The sequence below is a fragment of the Pantherophis guttatus genome, chromosome 1 (genome assembly GCF_059756535.1).
Source record: "Pantherophis guttatus breed Tessera chromosome 1, ASM5975653v1, whole genome shotgun sequence".
NCBI classification, from domain to species: Eukaryota; Metazoa; Chordata; class Lepidosauria; order Squamata; family Colubridae; genus Pantherophis; species Pantherophis guttatus.
This window is the reverse complement of record NC_142063.1, coordinates 116,474,454-116,498,462: the sequence shown is the minus strand read 5'-3', so window position 1 is coordinate 116,498,462 and position 24,009 is coordinate 116,474,454. Positions and strand designations below refer to the sequence as shown.

At 40.2% G+C, this 24,009-nt stretch overlaps 1 protein-coding gene across 3 annotated transcripts in view; it reads left to right on the top strand.

Moving 5' to 3' along the window:
- Positions 1–24,009, top strand: part of CLCF1 (cardiotrophin like cytokine factor 1) — a 51,913-nt gene that overhangs the window by 11,094 nt on the left and 16,810 nt on the right. Inside the window, exon 1 of one of the 3 annotated variants that reach the window (XM_087881604.1) lies at positions 15,854–16,197. The exons of the other annotated variants lie outside the window; for them this stretch is intronic. Within the exon in view, the coding sequence (XP_087737730.1) occupies positions 16,124–16,197 (74 nt within the window). The 5' untranslated portion in view covers positions 15,854–16,123. Of the gene's footprint in view, positions 1–15,853; positions 16,198–24,009 lie in introns of those variants that run through there. 3 annotated transcript variants of the gene reach the window in all.

Below are 24,009 nucleotides of genomic sequence, written 5' to 3'. Positions count from 1 at the left end.
TTCTTTTTTGGGTTGGCCAAAAATTCACCAAATGAGCGGACAAGTATTTTCTCAGTCTAGGGTCTGCAAAATGAGAATAAATATAGACCATAGTGAAATATAGACCATGGTTGGTTTTGAAAGTGAAACTGGTAATAAAAGTATTTGGCCAAGGCTGCTAATTCCGTGTAAGGGTCCAGATGCTAAAAACAGATGCCATATCATTTGCAGTGTACCATAGACAGATAGGAGACCCCCAAAAGATCCATTAGTAACAATCCATCATAATTTACATATATCTAAGAACATGGCTCATTGGTAAAAGTTTTGGGCACTCCGAGGACTGTGCATGTAACACCTCTGCTGCATGAGATGCATTGGATGATGTTTTGTTTGAAGGACCAATGCAAGGTCGTCTTGGTTATCACCTTTAAAGCCCTTCATGGCATGGAACCAGAGGAACCGTCTTTTCTCAATTATATCAACCCATCCAACCCAGTGGTGGAATTTAAATTTTTTTACTACCGGTTCTATGGCCATGGCTTGGTGGGCGTGGCTTGGTGGGCGTGGCAGGGGAAGGATACTGCAAAATCACCATTCCCTCCCCATTCCTGGGGGGGAAGGATATTGCAAAACCTCCATTCCCTCCCCACTCCTGGGGGAAGGATATTGCAAAATCTCCATTCCCACCCCACTCTGGGGCCATTCAGAGGTGGTGTTTGCCGGTTCTCAGAACTACTGAAAATTTCCGCTACCGGTTCTCCGGAACCTGTCAGAACCTGCTGAATAGCACCCCTGATCCAACCCAATCAGGCAGGGAGGATATATTACAGACTGCATCAGTTATAGAATTTCACCTGGTAATATCTAGGAAAAGAGCCTTCTCAGTTGTTGCCCCGCACTATGGAATATCATATGCCCAGAGGTGAGTTTGGCCCCCCACTCTTTTGGCCTTGTAAGTGTTAAAACCAGAGAGTTTTAAAGACTATCTCTGCCACCTGGCATGGGGGTTGAAGAAGACACAACCCTAGGGCTGGCTGGTGGCTTGAGAGCGCTCCCTCTGAATTTTTAACTTTTTAACTTTTCTTTTAACTTTGCTCTTTTTTCATTCTTTACTCTGTTTTAATTCTGTTTTTATTTCTTTTATATGGTTTTATCGCCTATATCAGAAATTGCCCCAGAATTGCTTGGATAGTGAGATGTGTAGTGTCTACATTTGATAAACAAATAAAAGATTATTCATTACACATATTATAATGATCCTTGATGGCATATTGATCTTTATTCCATCTTCATGAGCTTTTTTAAAGTAACACCAAAATGTTTGCAGAGCTGGCAGCTGAATTTAAGATATGCAGGACAGAATTATTCCCCAACTGGCCAAGGGACATCGGACATTTTATACTACTAGGCTCCTTTTGGCTCTTAGAGAAATCCCTGCATTATACTCTGTACAAACAAGCATATTTCTGAGGTTTCTTTGCAACCACTATATATTAAAAACACACTTTGAATCAAGCAGAGAAGGATAAGGATAAATGACATTGATGAAGTATGTTTTTATTGCTAGCCCTTTGTAAATGAATCTTTTTCTCACCTAAGATTATCCTGGAAACTGGAAAAGTGATAACCTTTCTTTCAGTGTGCCACGCTTGTAGCACATCCTAAATTTTCCAAAATAATCTTTGACCTATTTGGAAAGCTTCAGGCTGGGAAAGGATGTACTGTGTTCTAAATTGGAAGCCTTCTTTATTAAGACATCAGGCCTTCAACGCACAATGCTACAGAAAATAGGATTAGAAAGAAAACTTTTAGCATGTTGTAATGATTTTGTTCAATGAAGATTAAAGAGTGCTAGTAATTTGTCTTGCATCAGTAGAATTTGTTCCAAGAAGTACAATTTCCTTCTAAAAGTTCAGTTCCTGTTATGTCTCTATCTCATATATACTTAGTCCTCACTTAATGACTGGCTGTATTTAGTGGTGGAATTCAATTTTTTTACTACCAGTTCTGTGGGCGTGACTTGGTGGGCGTGGTGTGGCTTGGTGGGCATGGCAGGGGAAGGATACTGCAAAATCCCCATTCCCTCCCCACTCCTGGGGGAAGGATATTGCAAAATCCCCATTCCCTCCCCACTCCTGAGGGAAGGATATTGCAAAATCTCCATTCCCACCCCACTCTGGGGCCAGCCAGAGGTGGTATTTGCTGGTTCTCTGAACTACTCAAAATTTCCGCTACTGGTTCTCCAGAACCTGTCAGAACCTGCTGGATTTCACCCCTGGTTGTATTACAGCAGTTCTAATTTATGACGCCTGCAGGACGGGTGCTTTACAGTCTGTAAAGCCATCCATCATAAACGGTCGTGTCATCCCCCCTCCCCCTGTGGTCATATGACCAAATATTGGGCAGGTCAACTTTATCACCCATTGCAGCAGAATTCCACAGTAATGTGATTGTGAGCCGCAATTGTTTTTTTTCCTGGTTTCTGATCATTTTTGCTGGTTTCTGACAAAAGGGCTCATTCAGATGAACGGGTTTGCTTAATGAGCCTGTGAAAAAGGCCAGAAGTTACTTCTAGTTACATGGGTGCCCTGATTTACAACCATAATGACTTACAACCATAATGCTGGGCTCAAATATGGTACAAAGTCAAGGTCTACCTGCATGAATTGATTGACCCCCCCTCCATTTTAACCTTGCCTCTCCCTTTTCCTTTCCAACTATCTATCTGCAACTGAAACATCCTTCTGATCACTCTGATTATTCTCCAATAAATTTATGTACCCCACTTATGGAACAGGGCTAAACATTTTGAAGGTATGATGTGTCACTTCTCCTTTATAGAAAAATATGTTCCGTTTTGTGGATTATATAACTTCCATATACTGTAACTTTATATATTTTATACAACTTGGTTATATATATTCTTATACACTTTATATAACCCAGTTTTCAATAACTGTGGTTTTATGTTCCCAACATATTGAATGTACCTGCTTTTTACAAAAGACCTTAGGTAAATGTGGTGACTATCAGCTTTAGCCTTGATCAAGTTCAAGCAAGTCAGACTTAATTGATAAATGTTTTGAGGAGCAAGCCGGAGTCAGAGGACAACATGTGAATCCTAGTTCTACCTCTTACTCTCATATTTTATACCCTCTGCATAATGAATTAAATCCATCTCTGCTGAATGGAAAAAGTGCTTAATTGCTATTAATCAGAGTGTGGCAGTTGCCCACTGAATTCGGTCATAGTTCAGGCACAATCTTCTCAGACTAGGCCAACTTTCTCCAACTTGGATATATTTATTCAGTTATGTCACTCTTTACCAACTACAATTCTAACCAGCAAGGCCTGGCTGGTGTAGGTGAACAATCCAATCACAACACCTGTGTCTCATTTTCCCTTGCGTTCTTATTTGACAAACACTTTGTGCAGATGCAAAAATCTTTTTCATTTGGCTACGGAAGGGGGGGAGCATTATCTTCTTGTAGGAGGGTAAAAACATAAACCTGTATCAATGCACTACTGTAAGTGCTCTCTCCAACCTTAATAACACTTCTGTCAGAACATGTAGAGTCGGAGTGGCTAAGATTACACACATGTAGATCCACTCGCTCTTTCTTTCTTTCTTTTTTTTTTTTTACTAGAGCCACCAAATGGAGCCAGGTGCAAAAAACGTTGAATAAAAGGGATTAAATGAACTCCATAAAGCTCCTAGTGCTTCTGTCTATAAATACCCATTCCCAGTTTCCCCAAGCTTTCTTTATTTCAAGGGAAGGGATTTTGCGATTGAAATTGTACAAGAATCAGAAATGCTGCTCATCTACGGTAAAGCTCTCAGATCCAGCTGCACCTTTAGTCTACTGAGACGTAAGATTAAGCTGCTAGCTGTCATCCTAAAAATGGAAAACAACTTACAAAAGAAAATACAAATTTTCTTCTAACTATCCATGCATAGAGTTACATTGTAGAATATTTTTTTCTGTCTCATATATCCATGGACAACCAACACAAACTAAAAACATGCACGTATGTTTAAAGATAATTCCCCTTTGCCTTCCAGCCAACATTAACAGCATCCGCATAAGCAGACAAAGAGTTTGAGAGGCAGCACTGTCCGGTGTATAAGTACTTAGGCTGAAGTCCTATCCATGAAGCGTCTTACATCATAACTGTCATGCAGGCTAGGATTCTGTATTTATGGCAAAGAGGCAGGTAGCATAGTGACATAAGGTTAGGAAAATCAGCAGGAGGAACCACACAAAATGAATCATGCTGCAATTCCTTTGCTTTTGCTATGCTAGAACAGAAAGCAACAATATGTACTCCAGTGGTGGGTTTCAAATTTTTTTACTACCGGTTCTGTGGGTGTAGCTTTTTGGGCATGGCATAGCTTAATGGGCGTGGCTTGGTGGGTGTGGCATGGGAAATATACTGTAAAATCTCCATTCCCTCCCCAATCCAGGGGAATGTTACTGCAAAATCCCAATTTCCTCCCAATCAGCTGGGACTCAGGAGGCAGAGAACAGATGGGGGGCGGGGCCAGTCAAAATTTTTACTACCGGTTCTCCAAACTACTCAACATTTCTGCAACCAGTTCTCCAGAACTGGTCAGAACCTGCTGAAACCCACCTCTTTTTTTTTTTTTATAAATTTTATTTCTTTAAAAAAGTACAAACAGACGATTTATTGACAAACAGATCACGGTGAGAACATTACACAATACATAACATTCAATCTAAATAAACAGATAAAAAATAAAAGCCTAATCTAACATTGTCCTTCTGGACCTGGCTAGTCCAAAGTTGATTGGCCAGTTAATTCTGAGAATTTCATTTAAGCAGAATTGACTAATATAATTGGCATAATTAAATTCGAAAGTGTTGGACGTAACCTTACTGAAACCCACCTCTGATGTACTCCCATACCATTAAACTAAAGTTGTGGGCATGACGTTGACAATTGCTTTCAGTTGATAGTAAGTGTGTTTGAATTCTGTTGGAATGGCTTTACAGTAAACATGTAGAAGATTGGTCTGTAGATTTTACAGAAGAGGCTTGATTTGTTATTCCAAGTGATGTGTTGTTTTCATCCTGCTCGAGTTGCTTGTTTCTTTTCTCATGGAGTTTATTATTTTAAAATCTTTTGGAAGAAGACGCTGGGTTTTCATTCAAGGAGGAGATGCTTTTTGGAACATAGCTAATCTCAGCAAATAATGCAGAGAGTTGAGCAAGTAATGTAAAGTAAAAGTAAAATACTAAACCACCAGTAATTTCAATAGATATATCTGGAAATTTCTTGGCAACAAAATAGAAATGGCTTTCTACTGCTTAGTCATGGAAAGGCCAAGGGGTTTCCTAAGTCTAACCCTGAGATTTCCTAATGGTCTTCAATCCAGGGATTAACTTGGCCCAACCGTGGTTAATATTGTTGAGATTTGATAGCATCACTGGTATTATCAGTTCTGTAGAAAGCCATAACCAGAAATGAAAACTGGTTCTTTCTCAGTCTCATAAATTTCATGCCTGAATCCATTGTTTCTTATTGTCAGTAAAGTAGGTGATATTCAAAAAGACAATGACAAATAGCTGCCAACTAAGGTAACAGTAAACAGCCCAACCCAAGAACCTCCAGGACCACTCGCTGATGGGGCAAGGCACTAGAATATAAACTGAGAGTGAACTCCTCTCTTCACTAGCACTGATGATGTTGCCTAGTTTGTGTAATGAAAATCTGCAAGAAAACTAAGCACTTTTCAAAGGACAACTCATCAGCCACTTTAGAATTGTATCAGCCAGTCCTGCATGCTTGCTTTTCAGGAAGGGAGTCTACAGGCAGGCGATCTTTGCTAGTTAGTCACAATTCTTGTGCAGGTGGCTAATAAACTGTTAATGGGCAAGCTTTAGTGTAGGCAAGAAGCACAAATGGTAAACTCAGGAAAAAGCCCTGGAGATGCATCCTGGCTTAAACCAAGAGTTCAAAAGGTGAAAAACACTGTAGACAGGTTCTCAACTGTAATGCCTCAAATATGTTTTTCACAGCTATTACTGCATGTTGCACTGATACAGGTAGTCCTCATCCATACAACAGCTGATTTAGTGACCGTTCAAAGTTACAACGGCACCGAAAAAAAGCAATTTATGACCATTTTTCACATTGCGACATCCTCATGGTCACATGATCATAATTTGGACACTTGGCCACTGGCTCATATTTATGATGGTTGCAGTATCCCAGGGACATGCAATCACCTTTTGCTACCTTCGGACAAGCAAAGTCAATAGGTAAGCCAGATTCACTGGCTTACTAACTTAACAAATGCACTTAATAACTGTGGCAAGAAATGGGGCAAAACTCACTTAACAACTGTCTCGCTTAGCAGCAGAAATGTTGGGCTCAATTGTGGTCATATATTGAGGACTACCTTTTTAACCTCTTATGTTAAACTCCCTTAAGTGCAAAATGTATATGCCATCGGCTCACATGAAAAACACACTACTAACAGGAAGAGGCAACCACACAGAATGTAATCCCCGTCAAACTTTCTCTCCACCCAGCTCTGCTCTAAAGTGGGTAAGATTATGCATATATTGGAGTGGGATTAGATTGGAATGTAAGGCTTAGAATTTATAAAATGGTATGTGGTTTCAAAGATTGCTAATTGCTATCTTGTGCATTAAATCTTTATTTGATTTTCTTGGGAGTATTTAGGATTCTTTTTGTTGAATTCTCACTAAAAAGGAAGGAACATTCTTCCTAAACTTTGTCTTGCCTTTAATCTATATGAGATCATCTATTGCATACACTGAAGCAAATGGAAACCAAATCTCATCAAGTCCTCAGAGTCAGTTTTTGCCCTGAACTTATCATGACTTTTCCACAGAGCACCCTGAACCCTCAGTAATCACTGCAGGTGGGGACTGAGAAGAAAGGTATTGTTAGACCTTAATCTGACATTACTATCTACCGATAATTCCAAATTTAATGAGTGCCCAATTCTATCCTGTTTGTCCAGTCTGCCCTTCTCTTTCAGCCCCAAATGGTTTTATTTGAGAATGGAAATTTATAACTACTTTTCACTCACTTGGGACCAAGCCAAGCAAAAAAAGGTACACTTTCTTTAGGATAATCATGGTGTGGAACCACAGAATCATGATGATTTTGAAGGCTATTTAATGTAACCTGATTCTCAAACTAGAGCACCTTCATGACTAGTTGCTCTAGCACAAGGGTGTCAAACCCATGACATGTTGTCACGTGACGTATCACAGCTTTCCTCCCCTTCGCTAAAATGGGTGGGTGTGGCCAGCACGTGATGCATCCATCCCATGGGCCACAAGTTTGACACCCCTGCTCTAACATCAGTAGAAGTCTGTCCAGCTTCTGCTTGAAGGGAAAACCTTCTTGTGTATCCTTGTGGAATTGGCTTTGTGTATAGCATTCCCTTGATCTATTAAACCAGGAACTCTGTCAAAAAAATAGATGTGGTTAATTTGGCATAATTTGTTAGTGACAGACCTTGCTGGCTCCTGTTAATTGTAGCATGCTTATCCAAGTGTTGATGAACATGCAGTGCTATTAAAAAAATTTTTGAGGACTTTGCGCAATATACTGTAGGTGTGAAGTCTGTACTTTCCCAAGTCCTCCTTCTTCCCCTTCTTGAAGATGCAGATATTTGCTCTCTTTCATGGGGGACCTTACCAGGATGTCAGGAATTCTCAAAAAATACTGAGAGTGGTTCTGCATTACTTCTGCCAGTTCCTTTGGTACCCTGGGATGTAATCCATCTGGCCCAGGAGTCTTGAATTCATTTAAATTAGGTAAACCTGTTTTACCACTCCAAGTCTATGCTAAGCTGCAATTTCCTTCTCTTCCCCATCTCTTCTCACAGAAGAGTGATCAGCTAGGTGTCCATTTAAAAATCAAACTTGACTTTTTGCTTATTAATGTGAAGGAGTTTCTAAGAATGGATATTGACAAACAGGGAGTTGATGATGATGGTTAGAAGTACAGTAGTGGCCAAAATTGTGGAAACCTTTTGAGAAAACTGTATTTTTGAGGTTTGATGGCTAATAACATCACTTTTTTTTGGAGTTTCAAGATAATCATATTCCACTGCTGGAATGGCCTGGGAATAGTCCAGAACTTAACCCAGTTGAAAATCTATGGAGCTGACTAAAGAAACTTGTTAGTCAGAAGCGACCCAGCAATAAAACCCAGTTAACAGAAGCAATTATTCAACCTTGGTTTCACATTATAACAGCTGCAGAACTAAAAGACTTGGTTCACTCCATGGGAAGACGTTGTAAGGCCATGATTCATGCTAAAGGTTACCCAACTAAGTATTAACTGACGTGATAATTTTTGTATATCTCATTTTTTCTATGTGTTTCATTTTTCTTCTTTATACTGTAACTGCTATTCTAATAGCAAATCCTTCATAAAAATTATTGCATTACATTCTTGATTAAACTATCTTTCCATTGATATATAATTTTATGGTACTACTCCCCCCAGAAAGTGGTGTTATTAGCTAGTTTTAGAAAATACACTTTTCCCAAAAGGTTTCCACAATTTTGGCCACTACTATATGTAGAAGTCCTATGAGGAAAGATTCAAGGAACTAAATATGCTTAACTCAAAGAAGATAAGATGAAGGAAGGGCACAATAATACACAGAATACATGAATGGCCATCACACAGAAGTGGCCAAAATTCCATTTTCAGGAATGGCCCTGCTGTATTGTACAAAAGATCTATATGAGCATTTTGTTTCCATTACCATCCATGTTTACATTTTTGGAAAGTCCAAAGGTCCCAGTGCCTCTGTCAAACTGTGGTCTAGTTCACACAACGTTACCAATTTGATTTAATCATTGTGTACAGTAAATTGTAGACTACATCTTAGTGGATTGTGCACATCCAGCTAATTGTGGAATATTAAAAAAAAAAAACGTTGATTAACCATGACTGTACATGTGAACCTAGTTGTTGATTTCAGCAACCAGCAGTTAGAGACTACATTCAAGATTGGCAACCGGTTTGGAGCAGGGAATGCTTTGAAGGCAAACTGCTGACAGGCCTACTCTGGAGGGTTGAACAGAGCCAAAATGGATAGTGTATAAATATAAAAGTAAATGCAAATAAAGCGAAGGAATGTTTTCCTTCCTTCCAAAACTTCAAATGCAATTTTGCAAAAATGGACGTGAGCAAATTAACTTCGTTTGCTTCTAGGCTTTGTATGTGTAGAGGAATGTTAAGACACTGGTGGTCCAAAACTACATCCTGACCTTGAATTGAGGATTGAAATGCTTCCATGGATCTGGATTAGTGAATTAGGATGACAGACAGTTGCTGGCAGGAACCAGGATCCTGGGAAATCTTAGCTCTGGGAAATGATGGGAATTCCTTCACCATCCCATTCTAGTCCACCCCATTCACATGCATGCGCAGGCCAAAACTTTCCAAGAAATATGTCTGCCAAATCAGAATGTTCTGCCACCAGACATGACCTTTCATAAAAGTTTTGACGTCAGGAACATCCATAGATTTTTTTTGAGTCCAAATAGACCATTATTTTTGCCTGGCTTCCTCTCATTCCCACAAGGAATTAACTCCAGTCAGCCTCTCACTTGAGTCATGATGCCTTCTGCCCATTCCTCAGGACATCTCTTACCCCCAAACTCAGCACTTAAGAGCCCACTCCTCAAGAGCAACTTGAACTTGGAAACATTCTGGAACATAATAACTGGGTGGGCAACGGTGGGTATTTTTTCCCACAAGCTCCCAATTTCACCCAGGTGGCTTCTGCCCTGTCATGGAACCTGGGCCCATATTTTGGAAATGTCATCTCCCTCTCCTCTTTTCAGATATAGATTTGGTAGAACTGGGGGGGGCGGTTATCACTCCCTCCCTGTATGAAGATGTTTAGTCTGCGGCTCTGTAATAACCCTCCTCCTTCAGCACCACTGTAAACATCTGTCAGGGTCAATCTATCCCAGGGCTTAACCAGACACAATCTCTGTTGCCTTCCCCCTCCCCCTCTTCTTCCCGCTATTCCTGTTTATGCAGAGGCTCACCCAAGAAGTTGCAAGAAGTGGGGGGGGGGCTTCACCCACTTGGGGTACAAGTCTTTTTCCTTCTTTTGTTTCCAGGTTGCCCGAACGCACCTTCCAACAATTGGAAAAGTCGCATCAGTAGACTCTTGTTATGCAAACCAGTGACTCATGATGCAGTAATGAGAAATCAAAGCCCTTGAGTGAATGATCCATGCTCCCCCCCACACACTCCCCAGTTAGTTGAAATGCTGGCTGTAGAACATTTTGGCATAGATATACCTTTCCATTGTGCTAATGGCAAATTCTGTATAGCTTAACTCTTGCAAACTCCTCCATTGGCAGAAAAAGATATCACTTTTCTTGCTTTATAATGACAAACTATGTAATTTCCTGCAATCAAAGAGAGCAGATGTTTACACTCAGATATCACTGATCCCTGGCCCCTTCTTTACTATCTCATATCTCTCCTTCAGATACTAATTTTTAAAAACAGATAGACATTAATAAATGTGTTTTAGGTACTTATAAAAAGAGCAGGTGCTACTATCAAGTCAGTAGGAGTGATCCATGTTGTGGCATGGAATGCATACCTTTGTTTTGTAGTCAGGCTGTGGTGGACTAGCAGAGTGGGAAAAGAGAATCGTATTTCACAGAAATATGAAAACACAGAGAATCATATTTCAATACCTTTCTTTTATTCCTGGGAACTGGACAACGTGTGCATTAACAAAGTGAGATTTATAAGCAGGATTTCTTCAAGAAAGAAGAAAGCAATTCTTTCTGACAGATTTCATTTTTGAAATAATAAAGCACTGACATCTCCAAGGCCAGGTTGCAAATTTTTAAATTACGTGAATCTTGCTTGTTCACGGTACTTAAAATCAAACAGAAAATAGGAAGCTGCGGAACATGTCATGGAAAACATTGGCAGAATTCTAGAATCTAGAAAGAGCAGGTTTGCCGTTGTTAAAATACTGGAGCTGTGGGCAGTGCTGTTCTGGGATATTAGAACTGGCATTGTTGGTTGCTGGCCTATACATGAGAAACAGGGGGTGAAGCTGAGTTATTTGCATCTGTAATCCCAGGGACAGGTTTGCAGGAATCATGGGCATAAGCAGAGCTATTTACAGAGAGCTGAGGATTAGAATAGCAGGATGAGGGTGGAATCACAGAATGGAGTCAGAACTATTTTTATGGGGAGCCCTGAACTGGAAAAGGTCAGCAAATTGGGGTGAGGCTGATTTACAGGGAGGTGGTAGAGGATAGAAGCCTTTCACAATGCTAAAGGCAGTCCATTTTCTTTATCACAGAACAACATTATTGGGCGATTACTTAAAGCAGCCATTAACCCTATACTGCCCAATAAGACAGCAAATTGCAGATCACATACTGTAGTTTCCCAACTTGCCTCAAAGCACAGAAGAGCTGTTTTAGACTGAACTTGATGCTGCCCAGCAGGATCAAGTCACAATGCCTGCTGTGCTGGGGAAACCAGCTCAGGCTGGGGAATGTGTGAAAAGAGTTCTGAATGTAAGGTCCCAGAGAACCAAGAACACTGGGGGCTCCCAAAAAAAGTGCTCAGTGCCATTTCAGACCTTCACGCGTAAAGGATGAATCTACAAATTTCTCCCAATTGCATTAAAATTCAGAAATAAGGTGGATGTATCCAGTGGATACATTAGTTATTCTTTGGGAGATGAAATGAAAGATTTTACTGATAGAAATCTTGGCTTTATCCATCATTGTTTTCTTAGAAAATTCTTATGCCACATGCCTTACTGACTTTATCTCACATTCCCTTTTGGCCTGAAGGCCTTTTGTTTAGAATTTAGATTGTAAAATATCTGTAATATTCTCAAGTCTTCTCCATCCTCAAAGTTTAAAAGTGTCAATACTGTTTCTATCCTGATTCTTCAAAATCTAAATTTTACTTCAATAGAGTATAACAGGGAAAACCATTGCTTGCATGATTCTGATCTTAGTAGTTATAAACATATCATGAGATCTTAAGTATTTTTTCCAAGGCCTTTATTACTATTCTACCAATTACTATTCTGTGGTGTATTTCTGGACTATTACTTCCTTTACTGTTGATAGGATTTAAACAGGCAGATACTAAAAAGAAATATGAGGGAAGAGGACAAAGGCATATCAATTTTTAAAATTCATAATACTTAGAATGTCTGGGGCCTGATCAAGCAATACCTCTGTGCGTAAACCTCAGTCTGAGAGAAATAGTGAGGGATTCTGCCACTCTCTAATTCCTGCTATTTCTGTCACTGAAAGATCTTCCTCTACCATTGCTTTCAGACAGGAGTTTTGGGGTACATTAGAAGATTTTTTTTCCATGAGCTGAAGCCCTCATGGTGGGAGGTGCCAGTCACATAGAAGAATTTGTATGGACACAGAGGCTCTGAGATGGAGACCATTGTGTTGCCATAGACGATCAAGTGTTAAGACACCACTGCATATCTGAGAAAGGGAAAGGATTGTTCATTGCTTCACACGTTAAGATTTATGTATTGAACATATTACCTGAGCTGGGTTTGAAATGGAAGCAGAGGAAGAAACTCCATGGTGCTGCAGCAGAACCAACAGGGTACCTCTGTTTTCTATCCCCTCAGTGAGGCTTTCTTCTCTTAATCTTTACTGCTGTTCATTCTCCCTCTGTTTTAATAGTTCACTGTGCAGGGGATCTTCATTCTTAACCCTTTTCAGTGACCTCCCAGTAAGTTTATAACATAATAGGGAATTTGCAGACAGTGAGTGTTTCCAGACAACTTGAACATGCCATTTTCCTGCTTTATTCTCATAATTTTATGGAAGTCTTTCATTTGTAACTCTTTTTTCCACTGCTTCTTCCAAAATTATTTTTGATGGAAAGAATTGCTGCATAATGTCTTCTGACTCTTGCTGTTCATCTGAAATTGTCCCATGCCATCTTTCATTCATCCTTTAAAATCCCATACCTTCCAAGTAGCTAACATCAACCAGAATCACAATCATTTATGTTCCAATAGAAGAGAGGAATATCTGTAGCTCAGGGTGGAACTATGAGATTCTGCTACTCTCCGAGCTTGTTATTTGCTTGCAGATATTTCTCTATCCGGTTAGATAACATCTTCACTGCAAATAAGTGTAGGGTTTGCTGGCTGTTTATATGCCATTGTTTGTCTTGTCAGTTTTGGTAGAGGTGTAGTTTCCTCCTTGTATATACAGGCAGCCATCCCCACTCTAATTCACACTGATGATGTTACCTTGGTGATGACCAATCACCAAGCAAACAACCAAGCTTAGAGAGCACCAAAAACTCTACAGATGTGTTATATACTACACACTACTGTAAAATCAGCATATACCAAAACTAATAAAATCAGCAGAAGAAAATAGAAACTCTGCCAAGATAAAACAAATCAAATAAACTTTCCCCCCCTTGGGACCAAAGGAAGAAATGAATGAATGACCATAGTAGATACATGTCTTTCTAAACATTGGGTCTCCATCAGAAAGTTAGCCATATAATACAATATACTGGTTACAGTGCTTAGCTGAAAATTTTCATACATTAGGATCAGAGTGTGTTGAGACAATAGACTCTTTAGATGCCTTATTTACTTTGGGCTCCAAGTTTTAAAAATCAAAATTGTCATTTCGAATTGAGTTTGGAAATGGGATTTAGTGTTATATTCTGCTCAGAAAGAAATGTATTAATGGCGTGGTTGAAGAAAATAGCTTTGATGTTTACATTCCCAGCTTGAATCTTGTGTTCTGTTGTCTCCTGTGGCATGTTCTTTTCATAGCTATATTTTACAATGACTTGGCTCTTTTATTTCAGGAGGGATAATTCTAAAATGATTCAAATATCCATCCATCAAATTATTGCAGTCCCTTTATTTCTGTAGTAATCTGGGAAAGTGATGATCACATCAGCAGCAATTAAAAAAACAAAACACCCCCCCTCAAATCCCCCCCCCGAGTAATTTCTTATGGGGCAAAATAGATGGGAAGCCATCCCAGTAACTGGCATGGTTTCCCTTCATTTTTGCAAGGAAAATATTTTCTAAAATTAGCAGGAAGCATAAGGATAGTATTGAGACATCTTCATTCTGCCTTTTTGGGGGGGGGGCGGCTTAGGAAGGTTTTTTTTTTTTTTTGAGTTTGAAAGCAGCCACTCCAAACTAGGGGCTGTTTCTGCAATCATACAGAATCTTTCTAAAGAATTCCATTCTGGATATTTCCACAGGCTACCAGGTGAAGCATTCTCCACGAGTATTTTTATAAGTAACATTAATTCTTTCATTTTGGAATCTTCCAGTGTTAGATATTGGTCATGGCATACAAGCATTTTTTATGAATGTCCATATTAGCCAATTCTGATATGGCACATTCATTTTGGCTGCACAGTTGTTCCTCTTAGCACCTGAGCTGTTGTATGATTCACAACTCCCACTTGTAGTTTTATTGATGCTTTTTTTATGTGCTAATTGCCAGCTTGTAGTGTGTTGAAATGTTCAGTGGGACATGTACTCTTGCCAGTGTTCTGAGAATGTGCAGCTTTTGGCCTGCCAATTTGATGGAGGTGAAATCAGGCATCCTGCTGCTTTGCAAATGCTAAGGGAGGAGTGCCCCCCCCTCCGCTTCCAAATTGAGTTTGTTCATAACTTTCACATTGATTCCAACTTCTTGTGCTATAGTGTAAGTCCTGGCAGGCTGATGACTTCCTAAAAATGTTCCACCCCCGAACACCTTGTGACCCAGCATGTGGGAATTGCCATGACTTCAACAATTATTCTGTGTAGGGATCCATCCAAAGCAGCCCATTTTGGCTGGGGATTTTGATTTGCTCATTCCAATGACTCATGCCTTTCTTGTTGGTTTGGCATCTGCAGCCCCTTTCAGTTTTGCAGGTTTGATTTTCAGGTCAGAAGCTGTATGGCTGGGGAACAATACTTGTAGATGATTATAATGTGCGTATAGGGGGAGAGGGGGTTGGGGAAAAAACCCACAAGTGTCTGCACAAGTCTATTACGTTGCTATATGGTGGAAAAAGGTGGGTGGGAAATATAAAAAAATCCCCACATGTTAGACTTACTTGGGCCCCTCAATGTGTGTGTGTGTGTATGTGTGTGTATTTATGTGCGGGGGGGGGGGAATCCAGAAATGCGATGGGAACCGCAACTCACTACTCTCCTTGGCCTCTCCAAGTTAGGCTCTTAAAGGGAAACTCTGCAGTCTCCACATGCCAAGTGACCCAGGTGAAGAAACATGTGACACCTGCTTTAATGGGTTGCCGGTTTCCTCCGCTGAACCGGGGCCAGCTTCACTCCGGCCCCCAGCCAAGCCCGGCAGGAAGGCTCGGCGCGTGGGGCGGGAACAGGCCAGCAGAGCCGCGGCGGGGAAGTTAAGAGGAAGATGGCCGGATAGGAGAAGAGCGTCGGGAAACGATTTAATGGCGAGAAGAAGGGAGACAAAAGCAAACCCCGCCGTCCCGATCCTTGTCCCTCGCCTGCTTCCGACCCAGCCCCGGCAGCTGGACGCGCTCGCTTCCTGAGACGGCAGCTGGCAGGACGAGCTGAGCTCCGCTGCGAAGAGAAGAAAGGCGAGCTCTTTCCCTCGCGCCTTCCTCTCCTGCCGCTCGCGGAACCGATAAATCCCCGCCCGGCCTTTCCACCCTTCCAGATCTCCTATTTAAGGCCCAGGAGTTGGTGACCTCGGCCCTTTCTGAGCTCTCAACGTTGCCGTGTTTTTTTGGGGGGGTGGGGTGGGGGTGGGTGTCCTGGCTGCCTGGCAGAAATTGGCACAAGCGGCCGTTCTGTTGGAAACCCAAGAAAGAAAGAAAGCCAGAGGGAAGATTAGTGTGTAGATAATGCTGCCCATCCTAAAACCTCGATCAAGATTATTTCAGGGAACGTAGCTGCCTAACAAGGAAATCTGCACGTATTCTTGTGATACCCAGTGTGGCTGTACTTGGAGGGGTACCCCACATAAACATATCTTTGCAACAACAGCCACAAGCCTTTCTTCACAGTTGAACAGGGAAGGGCTTGTCCGCCATTCTGGAGTCTGCAAAAAGGCACGCAGCCATGAAGTTGGCGGGTGCCTGCCTCTGTTGCTTCTCTCTCTCCAGTCAGTGCCAAGCACCTGATTTCCCTTCAAGGTAAGGCGTGAGGAAGCTAAGCAGGGTCTGCACACCTTGAGGCTGCCTTAACAAGCAGTGAAATAAGGAAATACTACTTGGGGGGTGAGATTAAGGCAACTTCCTAGGGATACAGCACAAGAGGAATATTACTGTTAATATTATTAAGGTGTGTTACTGCCTTGGTTAAATGTAGGCCTAGAAGGGTTTATAGAACGTTGCACAGGCCTATGGGCACATCCTCATTGACTGGCTTGTCTAACACCAGGGTCAAGATGGGGTTGCCCCAGGGGTGGGTTCTACTTACCTTTACTACCGGTTCGCAACAGGAGCGCGCATGCGCGAGCTTTGCTCACGCTTGCACTTGCGCTTCTGCACATGCGCAGATCGTCAATTATGACGTCTGGGCGGGTAGGTGGAGCCTCCCACCACTTTTACTACCGGTTCTAAAGAACCGGACAGAACCGGGAGCAACCCAGCACTGGGTTGCACAATACTTGCAGGCATAGAATAGATTGATCAAAGCTTCGACAGGAAGTATTGCGTGACTGAGGCTGTTTCTATTTCAGGAATTTATAGTGGTCCTCAACTATTGATTGGTCATTTAGCAACCATTCAAAGTTGGCAATGGATCTCCCCAACTCAGATTCAAAGATAAGACTGCTTCTCCCTGTTACATGATTGCATTTGGGACACTCGGCAACTGACCCACATTTAGGGCTATTTGAAACATGTGGTCACGTGACCATAGCTTATGATTTTTTTGGGTGGAAACTGGTATTCCACTTCCTAGCAAAAAAACCCTCCATTACGAACAATGGATTCACTTAACAACCACTGCATTTGCATAATGACTATGGTGTTGTTTAATGACAGTCCTGTTTGTTTAACAATACTACAAAAAAGTAGTAAAAACAGTCCGGGTCATGTGGTGACCCACTTAACAACCAGCATAATTTATGACCATAGTTGTGGGCCAGTGGTGAAATCCAAATTTTTTTACTACCGGTTCTGTGGGTGTGGCTTGGTGGGCGTGGTGTGATTTGGTGGGTGTGGCTTGGGTATGGCAGGGGAAGGATACTGCAAAATCTCCATTCCCTCCTCACTCCTGAGGGAAGGATATTGCGAAATCTCCATTCCCATCCACTCAGGGGCCAGCCAGAGATAGTATTTGCCGGTTCTCCGAACTACTCAAAATTTCCGCTACCGGTTCTCTAGAATCTGTCAGAACCTGCTGGATTTCACCCCTGTTCTGGGCTCAGTTACAGTTGTAAGTCGAGGACTATCCTGTAATCTCTTACTGTCATTCACCACTGCGTTGCTGTATTACAATTGAAGGCAGGCTTTATTCTGCCATAGCAATGACTATGGCTTAGTGGTGTTTTCAGTTCCTGGGATGAAAATTTATCCTATTAGGATCTTATGCCAATCTATTCTGGCATAAATAGTACTTCGTACTTAACGTGTGACGGCCTTAAATCACAACAGCAAGGACTCCTGTGATTTTAGACAGTCAAATGAAGAGGTGAAGTCTTTCCTGGCAGAGATTCAAATGATGGGGAAGGAGCAGAGAAATAGTTATTCCTGTCAAATCTCTTTATGCCAAAATCATGTTGAAAAATGAAAGTTTTTGTCAGGAAAGATATGTGTACTTATTTTATATGAAGCTAAAATGCTTTCTCTACATAAGCACATTTTAATAGAATGTTAGGGTTGGAAGATTCCATTTTGATGTCAAATCCAACTCCCTGTTCAGTTTAGCAATGCAAATTTGTGCAACCCTGATAGATAGCTCTATTGCTGCTATCTGGCAAAGGGCAGCTGAGTAACACTGTAGGGAAATAGTTTCACTGTTAAAATGTTCTTACTATTAGGAATTTTTCCTAATACCCAATCAAAATTTGCCTTTCTATAACTCAGACTATTATCCTGTGCCCCACACCATGGAGTGATAGAGGTCATAATCACCTTGTATGTAACATCCTTGATAACTGCTATCATATTTCCCCTTCAGTTTCTTTTCTGAAGACAAAATTTGCCCCTTTCTTGCAGTCTCTCCCCACAGGGTAGTCTCCTGTCTCTGATCATCTTCTTTGCCCTTGTTTTTTTCTTTGTCTTTCATTTAGTTTTATCTAAATGCTTCTTAAAGTGCAATGCCCAGAATAGAATCTGACCATTGCAGAATAGAGAGGAAGAATTATTTTTGATTTAGAAGACTTCTTTTTGATCTATCTGGCGCCTTGCAGTGAGGTACTTGGTGGGGGAGGTATATAAAGTTGGTGCATATATATTTCACTGTGATTTATACAGTGGACTTATGGTTTGATTCTGTGTAAATGGACATGCATATGGTTAGTGGTAACAACAAAACAATATAAAATCTGTTCATATAGTGGGCCAGTCAGCTTTGCAACAGATTGTGCAGTAAATCTTTTTGCAATCTCTTTCCAGTATCCTTGCATTGGTAGTTTACTGACCATTAGTTCCCAAAATAAAAAAAAGCACAGTAAAGGTTCAGATGGAAATGGCAATTATTCATGCTAAACCATTAGGGGAAAGATCCTCTTGATATTAACAATAGAGCAGGGGTCAGCAATTATATTTCCCAAGGGGCCACATGGGAGACTGAGACTGTTGTGTGGAGGGCTTCTCTGCCATGGCCACCACCACAGGTTGGACAGGGACAGCCAAAGGGCCAGGTGGGCCATAAAATGCCCAGGTCTGCAATAGAGCATTATCTTGATTAGATCTGTCTAAAATAATCCCATGGTCATGACCAAACATTGTTTTCACTGGGACTTTCTTACAGGCTGAATCTTGAACAAAGCAAGAAAAAAGGGGGAGAAAATACTATATGTTGCCTGTGCAGTATAGTTTGAATGTTAAATAGGGCCTAATTAATATATATATATAAAGTGCAAAGATTTCAGTTTAATTCCAAAAGATAGTAGGGCAAAGGAATAAATTGCTGCTTTTTCCCCAGGAAAAAAAAAACAATCAGTAATAAAAGTCACATTAAAGATGCCCATTTGCTTACCCTGTTATTCCTCACTAATCACAACCTGAAAGCAAGAAGCTTCAGATGTAGGATTCCTGTCCTTTGGCTTTTACCGTGTTTCCCCGAAAATGAGACCCTGACTTATATTTTTTTGAAACCTGAAATAAGCGCTTGGCCTTATTGCCATGCGGTCAAAAGCTTGATTGGGGAAAACAGGGTACCAGAATTGCCACTTCTTCTGGACTTTAATTAAAATTGAAATTAAAATGAAATTAAAATGAAATTAAACCCTATTTGTGAGCTGCATATGCAATTTTATTTACAACAAAACAATTCTGCACCAGTTGCCAATTGCCTGACACATAAGTTAATTTTAATAAATAAATTAAAATACTTGTTATAAAATAATACAATTATGGTTTAATAAATATATAAAATAAATAAATTGAGGAAAAGCAAGACTAAAACATAGTGACATCTCAGAAATCTCCAAATGTTACACTGAATTATAACCTTAGTCCTGGGTATGTAAATAAGATTTTGGGAATTTCATGTTGGTTCTCTGTAAGTGTTTCTGCTTTCCCACTCTGTAGCAAAAGGGTAATGAGAATGGAAGTGGTACAAAAGAAATAAAATAGAAATTGCAGTCTAAATGTTTAGAGCCTGCTGAACAATTAGAGTAAGGAGTATTGGACTATTTTTCAGAGTTGATGAGTATTTAATCATATTTATATAGCACTGAACATAGCAGTGTAGTTGTTTATAGATTTGGGATTATTGCTCTGTATATTACTTATCTCTCATTCCCACCCGCTACTAAGAAGTGGTTTCTTCTGCAGTTCAGTGCCAGGGGCTAAATTTTAGAGAAGAGAGATTGAGTTTGATCATGGCTGCCACTGTGATGGGTACCAGATGTTCAATTTATGAACATATATGCAGAAGTCACTTCCATACCAGTACTGCTCAGGCTGCTATAGACAGGCACGATCAGATAAGGAGCCCTCCTCCCATTTACCATGAGATGATAAAAAGTAGGGAAAATGATCTGGAATACAGGCTTCAACCTTATTTGAGCACAACACCTCTGCTATTTATTAAAGCAGGATGACTTTTTTTAGCCTTTTTCAGAAGTCTGAAAAAAGATGCCACCGTTTTAAGAGTCGCTTGAATTTAAAGCAGTGGTCTCCTTAAAGTGGTGGGATCTTATTTTCAGGTTTGTATAAAAACCTGAAAAAGCCCATTAGCAGGTAGATGCTGTGCAGTGTCTGAAACACTGAAACATACACAGCTCTAGTAAAATCTAATAAATACACTGAACTCTTCTGGACCAGCAGCTAATACATCTATGGTCATCCAGATGTCCTTAAACTTCTATTCCTAACATTTCCCAATACTAGCAATTATTATTATTATTATTATTTATTGAATTTCTATACCGCCCTACTCCCGAAGGACTCAGGGCGGTGCACAGCCATGAAATAAAACACATAAATATACAAAATTTAAAATCGAATAAAATGAATTAAATAAATTTGGCTGAATTAATATCCAATTTAAAATACCCATATTTTAAAATCCATTAAAAATTTAGAATTTACACTTAAAAGGGGGAAGATTTAGGCGAGGCCAGCTTGATGAAACAAAAGCGTCTTCAACTCGCGGCGGAAGGTGCGCAGATCCGGAATCCTCCGTATCTCTGGGGGGAGCTCATTCCAGATCGTCGGTGCCCCCACAGAGAAGGCTCTCCCCCTAGGGGCCGACAGCCGACATTGTTTGGCCGATGGCACCTGGAGGAGCCCCTCTCTGTGGGAGCGTACTGGTCGGTGGGAGGCTGTTGATGGTAGTAGGCGGTCCCGTAAGTAACCAGGTCCCAAGCCATGGAGCGCTTTAAAGGTGGTAACCAGAACCTTGAAGCGCACCCGGAAGACCACCGGGAGCCAGTGCAGCTCGCGCAGGAGAGGTGTTACATGGGAGCTCCATGTTGCTCCCATAACCACCCGCGCGGCCAATTGTTCTCCATATGCTCTACCCCGTACATGTAGAAGTTAAGGCTATTGTGCTTCTTCCCTAATTGTTTCTTCCTACCATCCATTGAAGAATTCCAAGTGACTTTCCATGTAGCTCTTTCTGTTCTTCCAAAGAGATGCTTGAGGACCATTTTAAAAGCCCAGAGAGTAGAAAGGAAATTTCTACTCCCTTCAGTACAGAGGCACATGGATGAGGAATGCAGAGTCATTCTCCCACTTATAGAGCATCTATAAAATAAGACAGTTCCAGGTGCGAATGAAGTACCTCCTACGTAGTTTAAAACTGAAGAAGGTGGAACAATTAAAATGCTAACTGTTTTATGTCAACAAATATCAAACACGACTGGATGACTGAAAAATATATGTGTGTGTGTATACTGAAGTAGAGCAATGCAAAAACATGCAGAATACTGAACAACTTCACTAACTTCTACTTGCAAACAAAATTTTACTTAACATCTTCCTCACAGAGGAAAGAGATGAATAGGCAACTTTCAGAAAAGGCATTTCAGAGAGATATGGGCTATCAGTCACTAACATACAATAGATATTGGAGCAAGCAAATTAAGAAAGAAGTTTATCTTTGCTTTATTTGTATTTGCTTTGCAATACATATGTTTAGATCTACAACATATGGAACATTCTGAGGTTAATTGGGCATGCCAAAATTAACCTGATTATTCTTTATAGTACTCTTTACAATGAAGAAGAAGCAATTGTAGAAACTGAATCTTAGGAAATGGAATTCAAAATAGAGAAGAAAGCAAGATAAAGATGCATGTTAAGCCCATATCTGTTTGTTTGAAACAACAAACATGTTAGTGAATGTCAATATTGGCAGAGTTGACAGCTGGAATCAGATCAGTGGTGAAATCCAAATTTTTTTATTACCGGTTCTGTGGGCATGGCTTGGTGGGCGTGGTGTGGTTTGGTGGTTGTGGCTTGGTGGGCATGGCACGGGAAGGATACTGCAAAATCTCAATTCCCACCCCACTCCTGGGGCCAGCCAGGGGTGGTATTTGCCGGTTCTCCAAACTACTCAAAATTTCCGCTACCGGTTTTCCAGAACCTGTCAGAACCTGTTGGATTTCACCCTTGAATCAGATGGGAGGAGGGTTGAAGCACTAACAGTTGACATATTTGGATGGTACAAATACTATTACTGCTATTTTTTTACAGCTGAAAGACAAGTAGCAAAATACAAATACAATTAAAATTTGATAGAATTTGATAGAAAGTTGAATAGATATATTCTGTGGGAGCCCCAACCCTGTGGAATGAACTGCCCCCGGAAATAAGTAAGATCTCCGACCTCCGGGCGTTCCGCTGCGCACTGAAGACCCTGTTGTTCCGCCAGGCAGGGCTGTCAATATAATAATTTTAAATTGGGGTATTTTAATTTTTGGGGTTTTAAATCGGCCAAATCTATTTAATTATTTTAATTTTTAATTATTGTTGTGTCTTGTGTTTTTAAATTGGCTGTACACCGCCCTGAGTCCTTCGGGAGAAGGGCGGTATAGAAATAAAATTATTATTATTATTATTATTATTATTATTATTATTATTATTATTATTATTATTATTATTATTATTATTATTATTATTATTATTATTATTATATAGAAACTATGTAATACATTTAAAAACATAAACATTAATTTATTAGAAAATACCTTGTTTTTATAGTCACAGTTCAAAATTTGGCTGTTGCCACTATCTACTGTAAATAATACTACTGATTAGCTAAACTCATACTGTAGAAGATTTTAAAAATCTCATTAGAAAATCCAATTGTGGCCAATGGTTAATTTTAAGAAGATAAGGTAGTGCTAGTCAGTATGCTTAGTGAATTTACAATTGACTATGGAAAAGTAGAGGTGGTAGACAATACTGTTTTTTGGGGCTCAAGAATAATGAAAGATGGAGCAGAGTTTAATCCTACGAAGAAACAATGGCAAACTTAATCAAGATGACAGATTCTGGATTTTACCAGTACATACATACTATAGAAATATATACTATATTTCTGCATTCATGAATTTGGTTCAGCTAACATGGATTTGGACTTTTAGTTAGTTCTGCGTTTTATGTAATCTTCATATCTAATTCAGAGAAAACAAATTTGTGAGGGGTAAAATAAAAATATAGTCCACATGTTTTGATTGATGATAAAATGGTATGGGATTATATATAATCTTCTGGGTTACAGATTGATAAATATAAATAAACATAAATATAACTAATGGGTTCCCTGCCTATGGCATCTTCTCGAAGATAAAGCTGCATGTCTACTTCTTGACAGGAAATCATACCAATTCTTTTAAAAAAATTACAATCATTCTATTTCTCATTAAGTCCCATAGCTCAGCAGATGTTGCTTTTGATACCAGCTCTGTAGATGCAGCTTTTAATTAAAGTGTGAGCAGATACAGTCATGCGAGTCTCTGAACTGCCAAATTGACAGAGATTCAATGTGGGCTTCCCTGGCAAATCTTACTGATAATCACAAACAGTTACTGTTGTTTGATGGTTTGTGATTTCAGGTTGCTAAGCAAACCCAAACACACCTTTCCTGCTTTATTACAGATGCAATGGCATTCTCAGGGGTGTAGCATTTCCTACAGAGGATTGGTATGTTTGAGGAAACAGTTTTCCTTCTGCAACATGTTTGCAAAGGGGTGTGTTGCTTCTTAAAAGCTCTATGCAATGGCTCATTTCTCAGCAGCAACAACAACAAAAAAAGAAAAATGCCAGAAAAATCAAGTGCACATTTTTTTCCCTTGCAAAACACACCTAACATGAGTTGCA